Source organism: Vanrija albida (assembly GCF_041260175.1).
Source record: "Vanrija albida strain AlHP1 chromosome Unknown contig_3, whole genome shotgun sequence".
Classification (NCBI taxonomy): Eukaryota; Fungi; Basidiomycota; class Tremellomycetes; order Trichosporonales; family Trichosporonaceae; genus Vanrija; species Vanrija albida.
The window spans coordinates 1,741,199-1,755,270 of record NW_027191422.1 but is presented as its reverse complement, the minus strand read 5'-3'; the positions used below and the strand labels follow the sequence as shown (position 1 = coordinate 1,755,270).

Below are 14,072 nucleotides of genomic sequence, written 5' to 3'. Positions count from 1 at the left end.
TGTTTCTACCACTTGACCTGCTCGTGCGTCAGTCCGCCCTGGGACAGCACGTCGCCCTCAACACGCTGGAAGCGGCAGCGCACAAACTCGAAGCGCTTGGCCGCGTCGCCTCCGGTCGCTTGCGCAACAATCTCCTCGGCGAGCGCGTCGGCCGCGTGTGTCCGCTTCGGCGGCGTGTAGCTGTCGGCCGCCTGCAGGCGGGGCGACGGCGGCGGCGTGGGCAGGCCAGACCAGTAAACGTTCTCCACCTTGGCCACCCACTCCTTGGTGCTCCAGCGCATGCCCTCGTCGGCGCCCGCGAGGCCCGAGTTCGTCGGCGGGGGAGGGGGCGCGCCAACGCCGTCGTCGGGCAGGACGCGCGGGTACCCCTCGGCATCCTTGGACGCTGTGGCGGCAGCCGAGAGCGGCTTCATCTGACCGCCGCCGTTGACGCACCCGCCGGGGCACGCCATGACTTCGACAAAGTCGAGCTTCTTGGCGTCGCGCGCCGCCGCCACCGCCGCCTCGGTAATGTCCGCGGCGGGGGCGTCGACCGTCGGCGTGCCCGGCGTGCCGGTGCCTGTGCCGGGCGTGCTGAGCTCGGTGCCCTGCGTGCGCGCCTTGCGCCGGCGTGCGGCGACCGCAGCCGACAGACGCCCTGCTCCAGCGGACCTGGGGCCAGCCTTGCCGAGCCCGCTCTCCTTGCTGACCTTGCGGACCAGATTCTGCAGGTTGCGGAAGCCATAGCACTTTGCGCCCTTGAACAGAACCTCGCCTGTCTCGGCGTCCTCGAGGAAAACCTCGACGTTGTCGGTCGACCCGCGGATGTCGCGGCTGATGATGCGCGTGCGGCGTGGGTGCTGCGCCGCGAGGTAGTGCAGAGTCGTGGCGAGGTATGAGCCCGAGCTGGAGCCAGGGTGCTGCAAGAGCTCGGGGAAGGGGACAGAGTCGGATGCTGGTGCGGCGTTCTCGCCCTCGACAGGTGCGAGCGGGTCGAAGCCCAACTCGGAGAGCAGCAGGTCGAGCTCGCCGGTCGTCAGGACGCAGTCCGTGTCGCGTGTCGAGTACATGTCCGAGTAGAAGTCGGACCGGGACGCCTCGAGCTTCTTGTCGTAGCACATCATCGCTGAGACATGGTACACCTCGGCGGGGTTCTTGCCGTGCTGCTCGGCCCACCACTTCTTCACGAGCGCACCCATGACACCCTGGGCGGACCGCGCAGAGCTGAGGAGCGGGAGGAGGTCGCCCTGGGCCTTCTCGGCGTAGCACACCCAGCCGGGGCATGCTGACGTGAGCATGGGCAGTGCCGGCGCCTTGCCCTTGTCTGCACGCCGCTCCTCAAACTCGAGCACGCTCTCGCGCAACGAGACGTGGCGCGCAAACGTAGTGTCCCATACCTGCCACCCTCCGCGCTCTGGGGCAGCCAGGAAGTGCCGTATTCTCCGGAGGAGCGCGAGGAGCGGGACCGGCGCGCTACCAGCCGCCTCGGCGTACGCTGCTGACAAAGAGGCGAGGGTCTGGGGAGCAATCGACAGCACGGGCGAGCGGGTGAAGTCGCCCGCGCGCACAAAGTCGAGGACCTCCTTGTGGGACTGCATTGTGATGAGGAGGGACTCGGTAGATGTGATGCAGCCGCTGAGTTTGTTAGTGGGTGACATTCGACATCCACGACACCCACCTGCACGCCAGGCAGTCGTTCAAGCTAATCTCGGCCTTCTTGAGCGCTTGCCGTCCGGCCTCGACGCCGGAGGACGGGCCTGCCTTGGAGGTAGAGTAGGTTGACACCTCATAGTAGTTGTTGTTGGCGTCGATGACAATGTCGGTCTGGGGGAAGGGTCAGTGGTTGGTCATCAGGTCGTCTTGCCCGTCTTCCTCCAACGTATTCCTCCCTACCACCGGCCCACCCGCCCTGCTGCACGACCCATACTTTGCTCGCCCACCCACCCCCATGCTCGTGACGCGGGCAAGAGGTCTACCACCACCGACGGCTCGACCCAGCCGCCAGACACCCCTCCACCGCCTCTCCGCCTTCCCCCTACTCACATTCGCATTTTCTCCCGTTGCCTGCCCTGCCGGCTTGTTTGACTGCCTGACTGGAATAATACACGCTTGAGACGGCGTCAGAAAGTCGTCCAGGTCGGTGAGCGTCTGGAGTAATGTGGTCAGACGAGCATGTCACTGATAGCAGTGACTCACCAGGGCGCCGGAGAAGGTCATTGTGATGGATATGGACCTTTGGCGGACGCGATGAGAGAGGGGTGAAGGAAGATGGAATGCGCCGAGTTGGGCGTTGAGTAAGCCGAGTGTGTGGTAGGTGCGGCCGATGTGATGCTGCTTTTGTGATGTGATGGCAGCTGTTTGTTATCGTCGAGATGTGAGTGGTAGCTCGACTGGACATTTTCCATCCATCCTGCACAGAGTGAGTGGCCACCCAAGCCACTCCTCAGTCAGCCGCCGAGCCAGGGATCGGCGCTGTTTCCGACGACCTGCGGACACTCATGGATCTCCATTATTCGGGATCAAATAAAGTGTTACTCTCCCACGGTGACGTCAGTCCTTAACCGCGCCTGGCGTTACATTGATTTGGGTGCGGGTAATGGCGTCGCTGCTCGCCCCCGGCCCTCCTCCCCCCTCCCTACCCCTGGCTGGTCACCGCCGGTCAGTTGCACCACGACGCAGCCGCACCTCTCAACTGACCCGCAGACCCGCAACGCGGCATCAAGCAGCCAGCACCCAGTCGTGGCCGTCCGTCCGTCCGTCGACGCCAGCAGCTGCAACACGCACCCCTCCTTGCTTCACTCAACCTTGCAAAAGACACGTCTAAAGGAACGCGACGGCTCTTGCGACCTACTACTCTTTCTGCCTCTCGCAACCCAGTGGCGTGGACCCAAACCCACGTTTCCTTTGCCGCATCTCCCTGCCGAACCATCAATCCCCGGCCTGTCAACAGGCTTTGTTGATTCCCACCCTCGGTCGAGGCGTATTCAACTGCAATCATGGCCTCGACGGCCACTCCGATACCCCAGCGCGGGACGCCTAGTCGCGGCCAAGGAGAACTCGGTGAGTACGAGCACGGGTGTTCCCTGGTGGCAGCAACTGGCTGACCTTGGTCCAGCGACGTCTCCAGCGACGTCGTTGCTCGCGTCGTCGGCTCCCTCGTCAGCACTCTACAATTTCCGCCTCCTCGCTGCTCTAAGGTCTGGCTTCGCTACAGAGGTCCAGCCGTTCATCGACGAGCTGGCTACGGCCGACCCCAACTCGGACGCTGCTCACCCCGGCCGTCTCCTCGGCATGGCTGCTAGGGTTGCTACAAGTGAGTACCAGCCTTGTGGGGCAACAGTGTCGATACCTGGGGCGTGTCTCCTCCAACGTGGGGACAAAAAGCTGTTCTCTGGGGAGCGTGGGAGGGATGTGCTGCTGTGCGTGGCGTGCCATGAAGCTGGCGATCGGCCTTCATATCGCCTCGGAGAAGCCAGATCTCTCCCCTTCTTCTTGTCCTAGCTTGAACAACGGCTGACTCCATGCCCAGTTCCTATTGTCCAGCAGATCCTCAACTCGCCCAACCTCAAGTCCCCCAACCTCCCCGTGGCTCCTGACACCACCGCCACCGCTCTGCACGTCGCGAGTGAGGTCGGCCGCCCAGAAGTCGGTGCGTCGAGTGTGACCCTGCCCTCCATCGCATGCTCACGTTTGCAGTCGAGCTTCTCCTCAATGACCCCCGCATTGATGATACTATTCGCGATGAGCAGGGCCGCACTCCGCTTGAATGTGCAGCTACATCCGAAGTCGTGGCTCTGATTGCAGGTACGCACGTCATCCAAATCTTGGCTCATTCTTCCAGACTCGCGAGCGGCCCTCCAGGCCAGATTCCAGTCCCTTCTCGCCAGCTACACCGCCAGTCCGTTGAACTCGGTCGAGGAGGGATCGACAATCGTCAACTTTTTGGAGAACCCTCGTACAGCCAGCCTCAACCTCAACGTTCTCGACGCAAAGTCTGGAACCAGCCTGCTGCATGAGGCGGCCCAGTATGTTGCTTGCACCGTGCCTTACGCTAACTGTATAGCCGCCGCGATTTACGTCTTGTCGAGCTCATTGTCAAGCGCGGCGCGGATGTCTTCGTGCGCGACCGCCGAGGCAAGCGCGTTCTCGAGCACGACAAGAGCGGTGACGAGCGCATCCGGGCTTACCTCAAGCAATGTGAGCCTTGTGCCTTTGTTTGCGGTGGCATTCTGGCTGACACCTGGTAGTTAGTAACAGAGACAGCATCATCCAGCCCAAGAGCGATGGCCGCCCTCCTGACCTCCGCGGTTTCCTCAGCAAGTGGGTGAACTACCGCCAGGGCTGGAAGACTCGTTGGTTCGTGCTGGAGAACGGTGTCCTCAGTTACTGTGAGTGCATATGTCACAAACCACGACTAACCCCAAGACCGCACTCGTGAGGACGAGCAAGTCGCGTGCCGTGGCTCTATCGCCCTTGCCAACGCCCAGGTTGTGCCGAACGTTGACGGCACACGCTTCGAAGTCAGCTCTTCCACTCACACCCACTCGGGCCAAAAGTTCATCATGAAGTCCAACTTGCGGGGTGAGATTGCTCGCTGGATCCAGGCACTCCGCCTCAACATCGAGTACTACCAGAAGGGCGGCAAGGGGTCGCAGGGGCCGGCCGTTCAGGTCGACCGCTCGGACTCGCGCTCCGTGCGCACCTATGCCCCGAGCATCGCCGCGACGACAGGGACTGAACGTGCACTTGGGTCGAGCTTGAACGAGCTCCCGCCGTCAGACGGGTTCCTTCACCCTGGACTTCAGCGCTCCAACACCAACCTCAGTGGCAGGAGCGGCAGGAGTGGCGTCAGCGTCAACACCCCTGCCCTCACGCCTGGCCTCAGCATCAACAGCCCTGGCACGCCCCAGCCCTCTCGCTCCGGCCGCACCATGTCGAAGGGCTCGCAGAGGCGTAACCTTTCGCCTGCCAGCAAGGCTGGAACCTTGAGCGAGGATGCTCTCGACAATTCCGACCAAGACAGCATCGAGACTACCCTCGGCGACCAAATCCCTCACGAGGAGCAGTATGAGCTCGGAATCCACAACCTGAAGGCACAGCTTGAGCTCACTGAGCAACTCGTGGGCTCAATTGTGACCCCTCCTTCGACGCCAGACCCGAACCGCCTGAACCCTGCATACACCCGCCAGCACCAAGTCAAGGAGGCCCTCCGTGAATCCCTGGCCACTCTCTCGCAGCTCTTCTCGAAGCAGAGTGTCATGGCCCAGGAGCGTGAAAAGTTCTACCTGCAGCGCATCAAGCGGGAGGTTGAGGCCAGAAAGCTCTGGGAGGAGAACCTCATGGCGGTTGCTCAGCAGCAGGCTGAGACGGATCGCCTTCTCAACGAGGCGGCGCAGGACAATGCCAAGAAGCGACAAGCCCTTCGTCAGGCCCGCGGTGTACTTGCCGAGCTCAGCACCGCAGCCAGCGTGGAGACGTCGCCGATCAACCCGACGCAACCTCTGGTGGCCGAGCCTGCTTCCATGGGCTCTGACTTTTCTCCGGCTACGCCCGCCTCTCCGCCCAGAAACCGTCGTCGGTCGTCCTTCGTTGCGTCCGAGTCGCTGCGTCGATCGATCAATGGCCTGCCGTCATCCAGCTTGCGCGACTCGGTCGCCAACATCCACGAGGCAGCATCCCTTATGGCGGCTGTCGACGATTCTGACCAGGAAGACGATGACGAATTCTTCGACGCCATTGAGACTGGCACTATCCCCAACCTTCGTGTTTATGATTCCATTGACAACGCGGAGCGTCCTGCTACCCCTTCAAGACCCGCCGACGAGAAGGTGAACGAGCATGCTGCACACCACGACGACGGAACGGTTGTCAGCTACCTCGCTCGCTCCAGTCTGGAGCCGTACAACCACGTGCGACACAGGCTCCCTATCGACGATGACAAGCGTCCCTCTGTCAGCTGTGAGTGTTGCAGTTAAAGCTTTGTTGCTGACTGTGTAGTGTGGAGCATTCTCAAGTCTTCGATCGGCAAGGACCTTACCAAGATCTCTTTCCCTGTCAGCTTCAACGAGTGCACCTCCATGCTTCAGCGAATGGCCGAGGACATGGAGTACGATGCGTGTCTTACGGTCGCTGCTGGCGAGGAGGACTCTCTCAAGCGTATCGCCTTCGTCGCCGCCTTTGCCATGTCCAACTACTCGTCGACCATTGGCCGCATTGCGAAGCCTTTCAACCCCATGCTCAGCCAGTCGTTCGAGTACGCCATCCCCAACCGGTACCGATACGTTTCGGAGCAGGTGTCGCACCACCCTCCCATCTCGGCATGCTACAGTGAGGCGCCGACATGGAAGTACTACGGTGAAGTCGACGCCAAGAATAAATTCCAGGGACGGTACTTTGAGATCAGACCAACTGGTGTCGCCCACGCCGAGCTCATCATCCCGGAATCGTGGGTCAAGAGCGGTCTCAGCTACCCCAAGGCTGGGTCCGAGTACCCTGCCGGCAAGGTGGTCGAGCACTACTCGTGGAAGAAGGTCACGACCAATGTGTCCAACTTCATCATGGGTAACCCGATCATCGATCACTACGGTGACTTGGTAGTCACCAACCACCGCACGGGCGAGACATCGACCCTGACGTTTAAGCCTCGCGGATGGCGTGGAGGCAACGCGTTTGAGATCAAGGGCAACGTTAAGGACTCGGGCGGAAACATCGTGTGGGATATTGCTGGCCGCTGGGACACCCAGCTCATCGCCCGCCGCGCTGGTGCCGGAGAAAAGGAGCTCGATGTCAATGAGCAGGTCGAGGACACGGACGAGTACATTCAGCTGTGGCGCAACACGAAGAAGCCCCCTGCGCCGTTCAACCTCACACCGTACGCCCTTACTCTGAACGACATTCCCAAGGGCCTCGAGGAGTACCTGGCGCCCACCGACTGTCGTCTGCGTACCGACCAGCGGGCGTTTGAGAACGCCGAGTATGACAAGGCGCAAATGTAAGTGTGGCGTGTGTTTCGATCACATTGGTGCTAACAGTGTTTCAGGCTCAAGTCGGCGAACGAGGAGAAGCAGCGTGAGACGCGCCGCCTGCGCGCCGAGGGCATTATCCCACCTCACGAGCCGCGCTGGTTCACGTCAGAGACGGACAAGGACTCTGGCGAGCGCGTGTGGATTCCCAAGCGTGCCGACGACGGCGAAGTCAAGTTCTGGCACGACCGCGAGGAGCAGGGTCCCAAGCCAGACGGCGAGAAGTGGACCGAGGTGGACCACATCTTTGTGGAGGACACGGACGCGTGATGATATTTGCATTTTGTGTGGATTAGAATAATGAATGTGTTGACTTGGAAATTTGCTCCCGTCGGCATCACTATTGAACTCGGAGAGATGTTGCCTCTGACGACCGACACTGTTGTGGTCGGTCTCGACGCATCGCCCACCCACTCACCATGAAGTAAGTCTCTACACGCAAGCGATAGCTTACCCCAGCGCCATCCGCGAGATCAACAGGATCAACCAGCGCGAGCTGGAGCTCGGCGTCCAGGGGTCCTGGCACGACGAGTACAAGGGTGGGTCGGCTGCCTTGAACTCGCCACTGACCCGCGCAGACTCGGCCTACATCTTTGTCGGCGGGCTGAGCTTTGAGATGACCGAGGGCGACGTGATCACCGTCTTCTCGCAGTGGGGCGAGATTGCAAACATCGACCTGCCGCGCGACAAGGAGACGGGCAAGCCGCGAGGGTTCGCGTTCCTCATGTACCTCGACCAGCGGTCGACCGTGCTCGCCGTGGACAATATGAACGGGGCGGTGATTCTGGGCCGGACGCTGAGGGTGGGTTGGCGTGCCTCCTTTCCTCCCCTCTCCTCCGCCCCGCCTCCTCCCCTTGCCCGCTACTACCCCTCCCCTCGCCCACTACCGCCCGCTAACCCCCCCAGGTCGACCACGTCAAGGACTACAAGCAGAAGGGCAGCCGCAACGAGGAGGGCGACTACGTCGAGCCCGAGAAGGCAGAGTACAACGCGCTCCCGCCGGTCATTGACGGTGCGTTTACGGGCGGAACGGGGCTGACGGCAGACGGCGAGGACGAGGAGGAAGAAGAAGGCGCCGAGGCCAAATCGGAGGCCGACAGCCTCGACGAGGAGGACCCGATGGCGGCCTTCCTGCGCGCCGAGAAGAAGGGGATCAAGCGCAAGGGCGAAAAGGAGGCCGAGAAGGAGGCCAAGAGGGCGCGCAAGGCCGAGCGGGAGAAGATTCGCGCTGAGCGCGCCGAGAAGAAGCGGAGTGGGGACAAGGGCCGGGGCGAGCGGGGCGAGCGGGGTGAGAGGGAGCGTGAGCCGAAGCGCAGCAGGAGCGAGAAGGAGGAGCGCAGCGAGCGCCGGCCTGCCCGCGAGGACGAGCGCGAGGCCAGGCGTACCGCGTCGCCCGCGAAGAGGCGGGACGAGGGGCGCCGTGACGACCGGGGCGAGCGTCGGCGGGACGACGACCGCCGACCGCGCGACGACGACAGGCGGCGCGACGCCCGCCCCCGCAACGACGAGTACCGCCGCTCTGGGCGAGACGAGCGCGACGATGACCGCCGGCGCAACGACCACTCTGAGCGGCGAGACGACCGGGACCGCCCTCGTGACTCGCGCGACTCGCGCGACTCACGCGACCCGCGTGACCGACGAGACGAGCGCCGCGACGATCGCGGGTACGACCGCGACAGGCGATAGAGCTAGACCACCACACGCCACACACCACTACCACCCCAGCCTCGGCTCGGCCGTAGCCATAGCATGCACATAATCTACAATGATGCGGCCCCCTACCAATAAGTCTTGCGCTTCTCGCGGACGTCGCGGCTGAGGCGCTTGCGCGCGCCCCAGCGGGCCTTTTGCCTGTCGAGCTCTGCGGCCTTGTCGCTTGCCTGCTGCGCGGACAGGGGCGCGACGCGCGAGATGAGATGGCGCTGCGACTCGGGAATCGCGAGTCTGCCGTGTCAGCTTACATCTCTGGGTGACAGCTCACTCCTCGGCAATCTCCTTGCGCGACTTGCCGGCCTTGCGCAGCTCCTGCATGCGGCTGACCGTCTCAGCAGCCCACTCAACGCTCCCCTCGTGCTGCTTGCGCTGGCGGCGGAGCGGCGCGCCCTCCTCGCCCGTGAGGGACACGCCCTCGCCCCCGAGCCAGCGGAAGAGGTCGGGCGCCGCGCCAGAGGTGTACGACGGCGCGGTCGGCGGCGGGGCGTAGTGCAGCGTCAGGTTGTCGGCGAGCCGCGAGCTCGCTGGGGCGGGGGTGGACGAGCCGCCCAGGTCGGCGGGGTGGGCTGTTGCCGTTCCTTCGGTCGGGCGCGCGGGCGTGATCGTGTGCGGCGACTTGAGGACGGGCACGCGGGGCGGCCGGGCGTGATGCATCACGCTGCGGCGGAGCGTTGGGGCCAGGCTTGCGAGGACGGGCCGGGACATTGTGTGTGCGTTGTCGAGATGTCTATGAGTTGCGCGAGTTGCTCGTTCAAGTCGAGGCCGACTTTTGCTTTGGCGAGTTGGGCCGGGGTTGTTACGTAAGGGTTGACGTGTGAAGCTGACACGCACCCACGTGGAGTCTGGCTGACACTGCGCTGCCAAACTCAATCTCAGTCGACTTGGTTTAGCCCACCTCAGGGCAGGCTGTGATGAAAAAAATAGTCCCGTTCACCCATCAAATGGCGTTTGCTTTTTATTGTCGCGACCACCCTGCTCCACCCTGCGCGCGCCAGCCCACCCACCACCGCCCTGCTCGACACGACCAGCCTTCTGCAGCGCCAACATTACTTTGCCACGTCTGGCAACTCCACAAGGCCCAACCCACACGCAATGTCAGATACCAGTCGAGCTTAAACGCCACTGCAGGGCCCGGGGACCAGGCGGTCATTGAGTCGCGAGCCTCGCCGCCTTGGCTCGGACGCTTGTGCCCGTGCTGCGCTGTCACCGCGCGCTCTGCGCACATGAGTCTACCAGGGTAAACCCAGGTTCATTGCTGCGCCTCATGTCGAAGGCTGGGTGAGGGGTGGGGAGCGTAGTTGGGAGCCAACCAGCTCCGGTACTGGAGGGGGAACCACCGGCTTACATCAACGACGTAAACTCTTCTTCCTCATCTTCTTTCCACTCCATCACCCATCCACCCCTCCTCCCCATCCTCACGCACGCTCTCGCTAGCCGAGTCGTCGTCGTTTGTCTCTCCTGCTTGACGCAGCATTGCCCTGGTGGCAACAGTATCCTTCTCTACCCTCCCGCTTGCAGCGACCCCCTCCCTCCCCACCCACCTTCCCCCAAACACTCGCCGCCGCAATGCGTTTCACAAACTCGGCTGGTCCGTCCCTCCTCCTCCTCCCCCTCCTGGCATCTCAGGCAGTCGCCGCCCCCTCCCCCCGTCGCCAGGCCTCGCGCTTCCGCAAGGTCCACGCTGAGCGTGCTGGCGCCCCCATCCCGTACGCTTGGAACCATGCCGTCCAGGTCGAGGAGCCGTCGTCGTCGGAGGCTGCGGCCGTGCCCAGCGCCAACGCCACCTCGTCGGCCGTCGACGAGGCTTCTGTCACTGCCAACTCGACCGCCCTCCCCAGCCTGAGCGCCAACGCCACCGAGAGCGCTACTTCTGCCTCGGTGTCGGAGACGGCCTCAGTGTCGGATGTGCCTTCCTCCGCCAACGCCACCGTGTCTGCTACCGACGGCGCCAACGCTACTGTGTCGGCCACGGACAGTGCCAACGCCACCGTTTCGGCCACGGACAGTGTCAACGCCACGGCGTCGTCTACGGCCTCGCTCAACGCCACCTCGACCGAGGTCTCTGCGTCTGCGACGCAGAGTGCCACCGAGAGCGCGACCGAGAGCGCAACGTCGACCGACTACAACATCCCCGTTGGCCCCGGCCACTCCGACATCCCCGTCCCCACCTACCCCGACCGCAACAGCACTGGCACCGAGACTGTCCCTGATGCCCCCGAGCAGGGCCCCGACGCCATCTCGGCCATTCAGTCGGCTGCCGATGCCTTCAGCACCATCACGTACACCCAGTATGTGCCCGCTGCCCCCACCTCGGAGCCTAAGCCCACCGACAAGGGTCCCGGTGGCATCGACGCCGACATCAAGTCGGCTGCCGATGGCTACATCCAGTCGGTTCTCAACGACAAGATTGGCCAGTACCTCCCCACGGTTACCCTCGAGGTCGTTCTTCAGCCTACCCTCGAGGCTGACGGCACCTGGGACTACGTCGTTGTCATTGGCCACGACGGCAAGGCTACTGCTTCGCCTACCTTCCTCACCACCACGGCACCGGCGCCGACTGGTAGCTCTGGTTCGGGCTCGTCTGGTTCGGGTTCCGTTCCCCCGCCCGCCGCTGGTAACAACAACGAGGAGCCTCCTCCTGCTGTGACCACCTCGGCCGACACCAACCCCACCCAGACTCCTTCCAGCCCGTACCTTGTGCCTGCTAGCAGCGCCAACTACGGTGGCACTGCCGTCCAGCCTGCTCCTACCCACGCGCCTCCTCCCTCGTGGACCCCCTCGGCTGCCCCTTCGACCGCTCCCAAGCCTTCTTCCGGAAGCTCGCAGCCCGACTCCAGTTCCGAGTCGAACAACGCTGGCAACAACGAGAGCCCGAAGCCTGACAACGGCTCGCCCGACCAGGGCGGCGACAAGGGTGGCGACAACGGCGCCCAGCCCCAGCCTCAGCCTACGCCTTCTCAGGAGCCCGTTGACCCCTCTGCCCCTAGCTGGCCTTCGCACGGCGGTGACTCGACTCCCGACAACGGTTCTGACAACAACGGCTCTGACAACGGCGCGCAGGCTCCCTCGGACGCTCCCTCCCAGGGCGGCAACGAGGTCCCCACCTCAACTGCGGATGCTCAGCCCACTGGAAACCCCGGCCACAACTACCCCGACGGCTCTCACCCTGAGAACCCCACCCCCGTGGAGTCTTCTTCCTCCGACGAGTCCTCGGCTCAGCCCACCGTCGCTCCCTCTGACGTCGCTTCGCCCTCGCCTTCGGACCCCGCTGCCTCGACCTCGGACGCTGAGTCGGTCGCTCCTTCGGGCTCTGCCACGTCGGTTGACCCCTCGGCTACCCCCTCTGCCAACGTGACCTCGTCGGTCGACCCCTCTGCCACTGCCTCCGAGTCGGCTGAGCCCACCGCCTCCGTTGAGCCCACCGCCTCGGTTGACCCTTCGGTCTCGGCTTCGTCCACTGATGCCTCCGCGTCGGTCGAGCCCACTTCTTCTTCGCCCGCCGAGTCTTCATCTGTTGACCCCTCTTCGACTGGCTCTTCGATCTCTGCTGAGCCTACCAGCGCCAACGGCACCCAGACTGCCGAGCCCACCGACGCCAGCTCGACCGCTTCGGTTGAGCCTACCGCTTCGGTTGAGCCTACCGCTTCGGTTGAGCCTACCGCTTCGGTTGAGCCTACCGCTTCGGTTGAGCCTACCGCTTCGGTTGATCCTACCGCTTCGGTTGAGCCCACCGCTTCGGTTTCCGAGTCTGCGTCGGCTTCGGAGTCGGTCTCGGCTTCCGAGTCGGCCTCTGCCACCGAGTCGGCCTCTGCCTCTGAGTCTGCCTCCGCCACTGAGTCGGCTTCCGAGTCGTCCTCTGCTGCTCCGACCAGCTCTGCCTCGGAGTCGGCTTCCGCTACCCCCACCGACGCCCCCACTGGTTCGGCGGTTCCCACCAACGACAACGGCATTGCCACGGAGACTGCCACCGAGTTCACCACGGTCAACATTACTCTGACCCGCTCCGCCTCGGAGACGGCTACCTCGTCGGTCGAGCCCACGGCTTCCTCGAACGCCACTTCGTCGATTGAGCCCACCGCTTCCTCGAACGCCACTTCGTCCGTTGAGCCCACCGCTTCCTCGAACGCCACTTCGTCCGTTGAGCCCACCGCTTCCTCGAACGCCACTTCGTCGATTGAGCCCACCGCTTCCTCGAACGCCACTTCGTCGATTGAGCCCACCGCTTCCTCGAACGCCACTTCGTCCGTTGAGCCCACCGCTTCCTCGAACGCCACTTCGTCGATTGAGCCCACCGCTTCCTCGAACGCCACTTCGTCCGTTGAGCCCACGGCTTCCTCGAACGCCACTTCGTCCGTTGAGCCCACCGCTTCTTCGAACGCTACGTCGTCGATTGAGCCCACCGCTTCCTCGAACGCTACGTCGTCTGCTCTCCCCACCGAGTCGGCTTCGTCGTCGGTTGACCCCTCGGCTACCGCTTCGTCGTCGGCTTCCGCCTCTGCCTCGGCTACTGAGTCCGCCTCGTCGTCGTCGGCTTCGGCTTCGGAGTCCGCCTCGACTTCGTCGTCGGCTTCGGCTTCTGAGTCTGCCTCGTCCTCCTCGGCTTCCGCTTCTGCCACCGAGTCTGCCTCGTCCTCTGCCTCTGCTTCGGCTTCGGCTTCTGAGTCGTCGTCTGCCTCGGCTTCTGAGTCGTCGTCTGCCTCTGCCTCCGAGTCGTCGTCGGCCTCCGAGTCTGCCTCGTCCACCGCCTCCGCCTCCGAGTCGGCCTCTGCCACCTCGTCTTCCGCCACTGCTCCCCCCGCCTCGACGTCTCTCTCGCCCGGCGTCAGCCCCACTGGCACTGCCACTTCGACGTCGGCTGAGCCCAGCTCGACTGAGATCTGCCCGCGTGGCTTTGAGGAGCGCGACGAGTACGAGGAGATCTGGGTCACTGAGTCGGAGATTCTGCCCGGCGACGTGATTCTCCAGTAAGAAAACGGTAACCTGCATCCCTCTCCCCCTCCCTCCCCCGTCCATACATGTACCCTGTTACTCTCACCCCTTGCATCCAGGTTCAGACCAGCTTGGCTTAGGTAGTCGGAACTATACACCCTGCGCTGGCCGCAGTCATACAGATGAATATTAATTGTTGCAATAGCCATGAGTGTTGCACGGGCTGTGGGCGGGGTGGTAGGCTCGAGTGCTCACTCCGCCGATCCGCCAAACTGGCCCCCAAACCCAAGGGTTGGCACTGACTGCCAAGCACTGGCCACAGTACACACCGTGCACGCTGATTGTTGGTATTGTGCGTGTTGTTGAGAGCAAGGCGTGATTCATGCGGCGTGGAGAGTGTCGACCGGGCCGGAGTTGGCCGAGTACTCG

General features: G+C 63.5%; 5 protein-coding genes across 5 annotated transcripts; 3 read left to right on the top strand and 2 right to left on the bottom strand.

The window, feature by feature from the left end:
- Positions 1–5: 5 nt before the first annotated feature.
- Positions 6–2,196, bottom strand: NAR1 (Cytosolic Fe-S cluster assembly factor nar1; the record flags this gene model as incomplete). Its single annotated transcript, XM_069352487.1, has 4 exons — positions 6–1,614; positions 1,658–1,803; positions 2,023–2,127; positions 2,176–2,196. The coding sequence occupies 4 exons, from the start codon at positions 2,194–2,196 to the stop codon at positions 6–8; spliced, it is 1,881 nt and encodes a 626-aa protein (XP_069209905.1).
- A 779-nt stretch (positions 2,197–2,975) lies between these two features.
- On the top strand, positions 2,976–7,271 carry Q8F55_003959 (uncharacterized protein; the record flags this gene model as incomplete). Its single annotated transcript, XM_069352486.1, has 10 exons — positions 2,976–3,039; positions 3,095–3,292; positions 3,509–3,628; positions 3,676–3,783; positions 3,821–4,004; positions 4,043–4,176; positions 4,227–4,367; positions 4,405–5,937; positions 5,977–6,970; positions 7,019–7,271. The coding sequence occupies 10 exons, from the start codon at positions 2,976–2,978 to the stop codon at positions 7,269–7,271; spliced, it is 3,729 nt and encodes a 1,242-aa protein (XP_069209904.1).
- A 149-nt stretch (positions 7,272–7,420) lies between these two features.
- cwf29 (RNA-binding protein Cwf29) lies at positions 7,421–8,687 on the top strand (the record flags this gene model as incomplete). The annotated part of the gene is made up of 4 exons (XM_069352485.1): positions 7,421–7,425; positions 7,461–7,540; positions 7,580–7,803; positions 7,908–8,687. The coding sequence occupies 4 exons, from the start codon at positions 7,421–7,423 to the stop codon at positions 8,685–8,687; spliced, it is 1,089 nt and encodes a 362-aa protein (XP_069209903.1).
- Positions 8,688–8,779: 92 nt separating this feature from the next.
- Q8F55_003957 (mitochondrial 54S ribosomal protein mL58) lies at positions 8,780–9,419 on the bottom strand (the record flags this gene model as incomplete). Its single annotated transcript, XM_069352484.1, has 2 exons — positions 8,780–8,945; positions 8,983–9,419. 2 exons carry the CDS (start codon positions 9,417–9,419, stop codon positions 8,780–8,782), a joined length of 603 nt encoding a protein of 200 aa, XP_069209902.1.
- Positions 9,420–10,280: 861 nt separating this feature from the next.
- Q8F55_003956 (uncharacterized protein) lies at positions 10,281–13,682 on the top strand (the record flags this gene model as incomplete). Its single annotated transcript, XM_069352483.1, has 1 exon — positions 10,281–13,682. The coding sequence occupies one exon, from the start codon at positions 10,281–10,283 to the stop codon at positions 13,680–13,682; it is 3,402 nt and encodes a 1,133-aa protein (XP_069209901.1).
- Between the last annotated feature and the right edge of the window lie 390 nt (positions 13,683–14,072).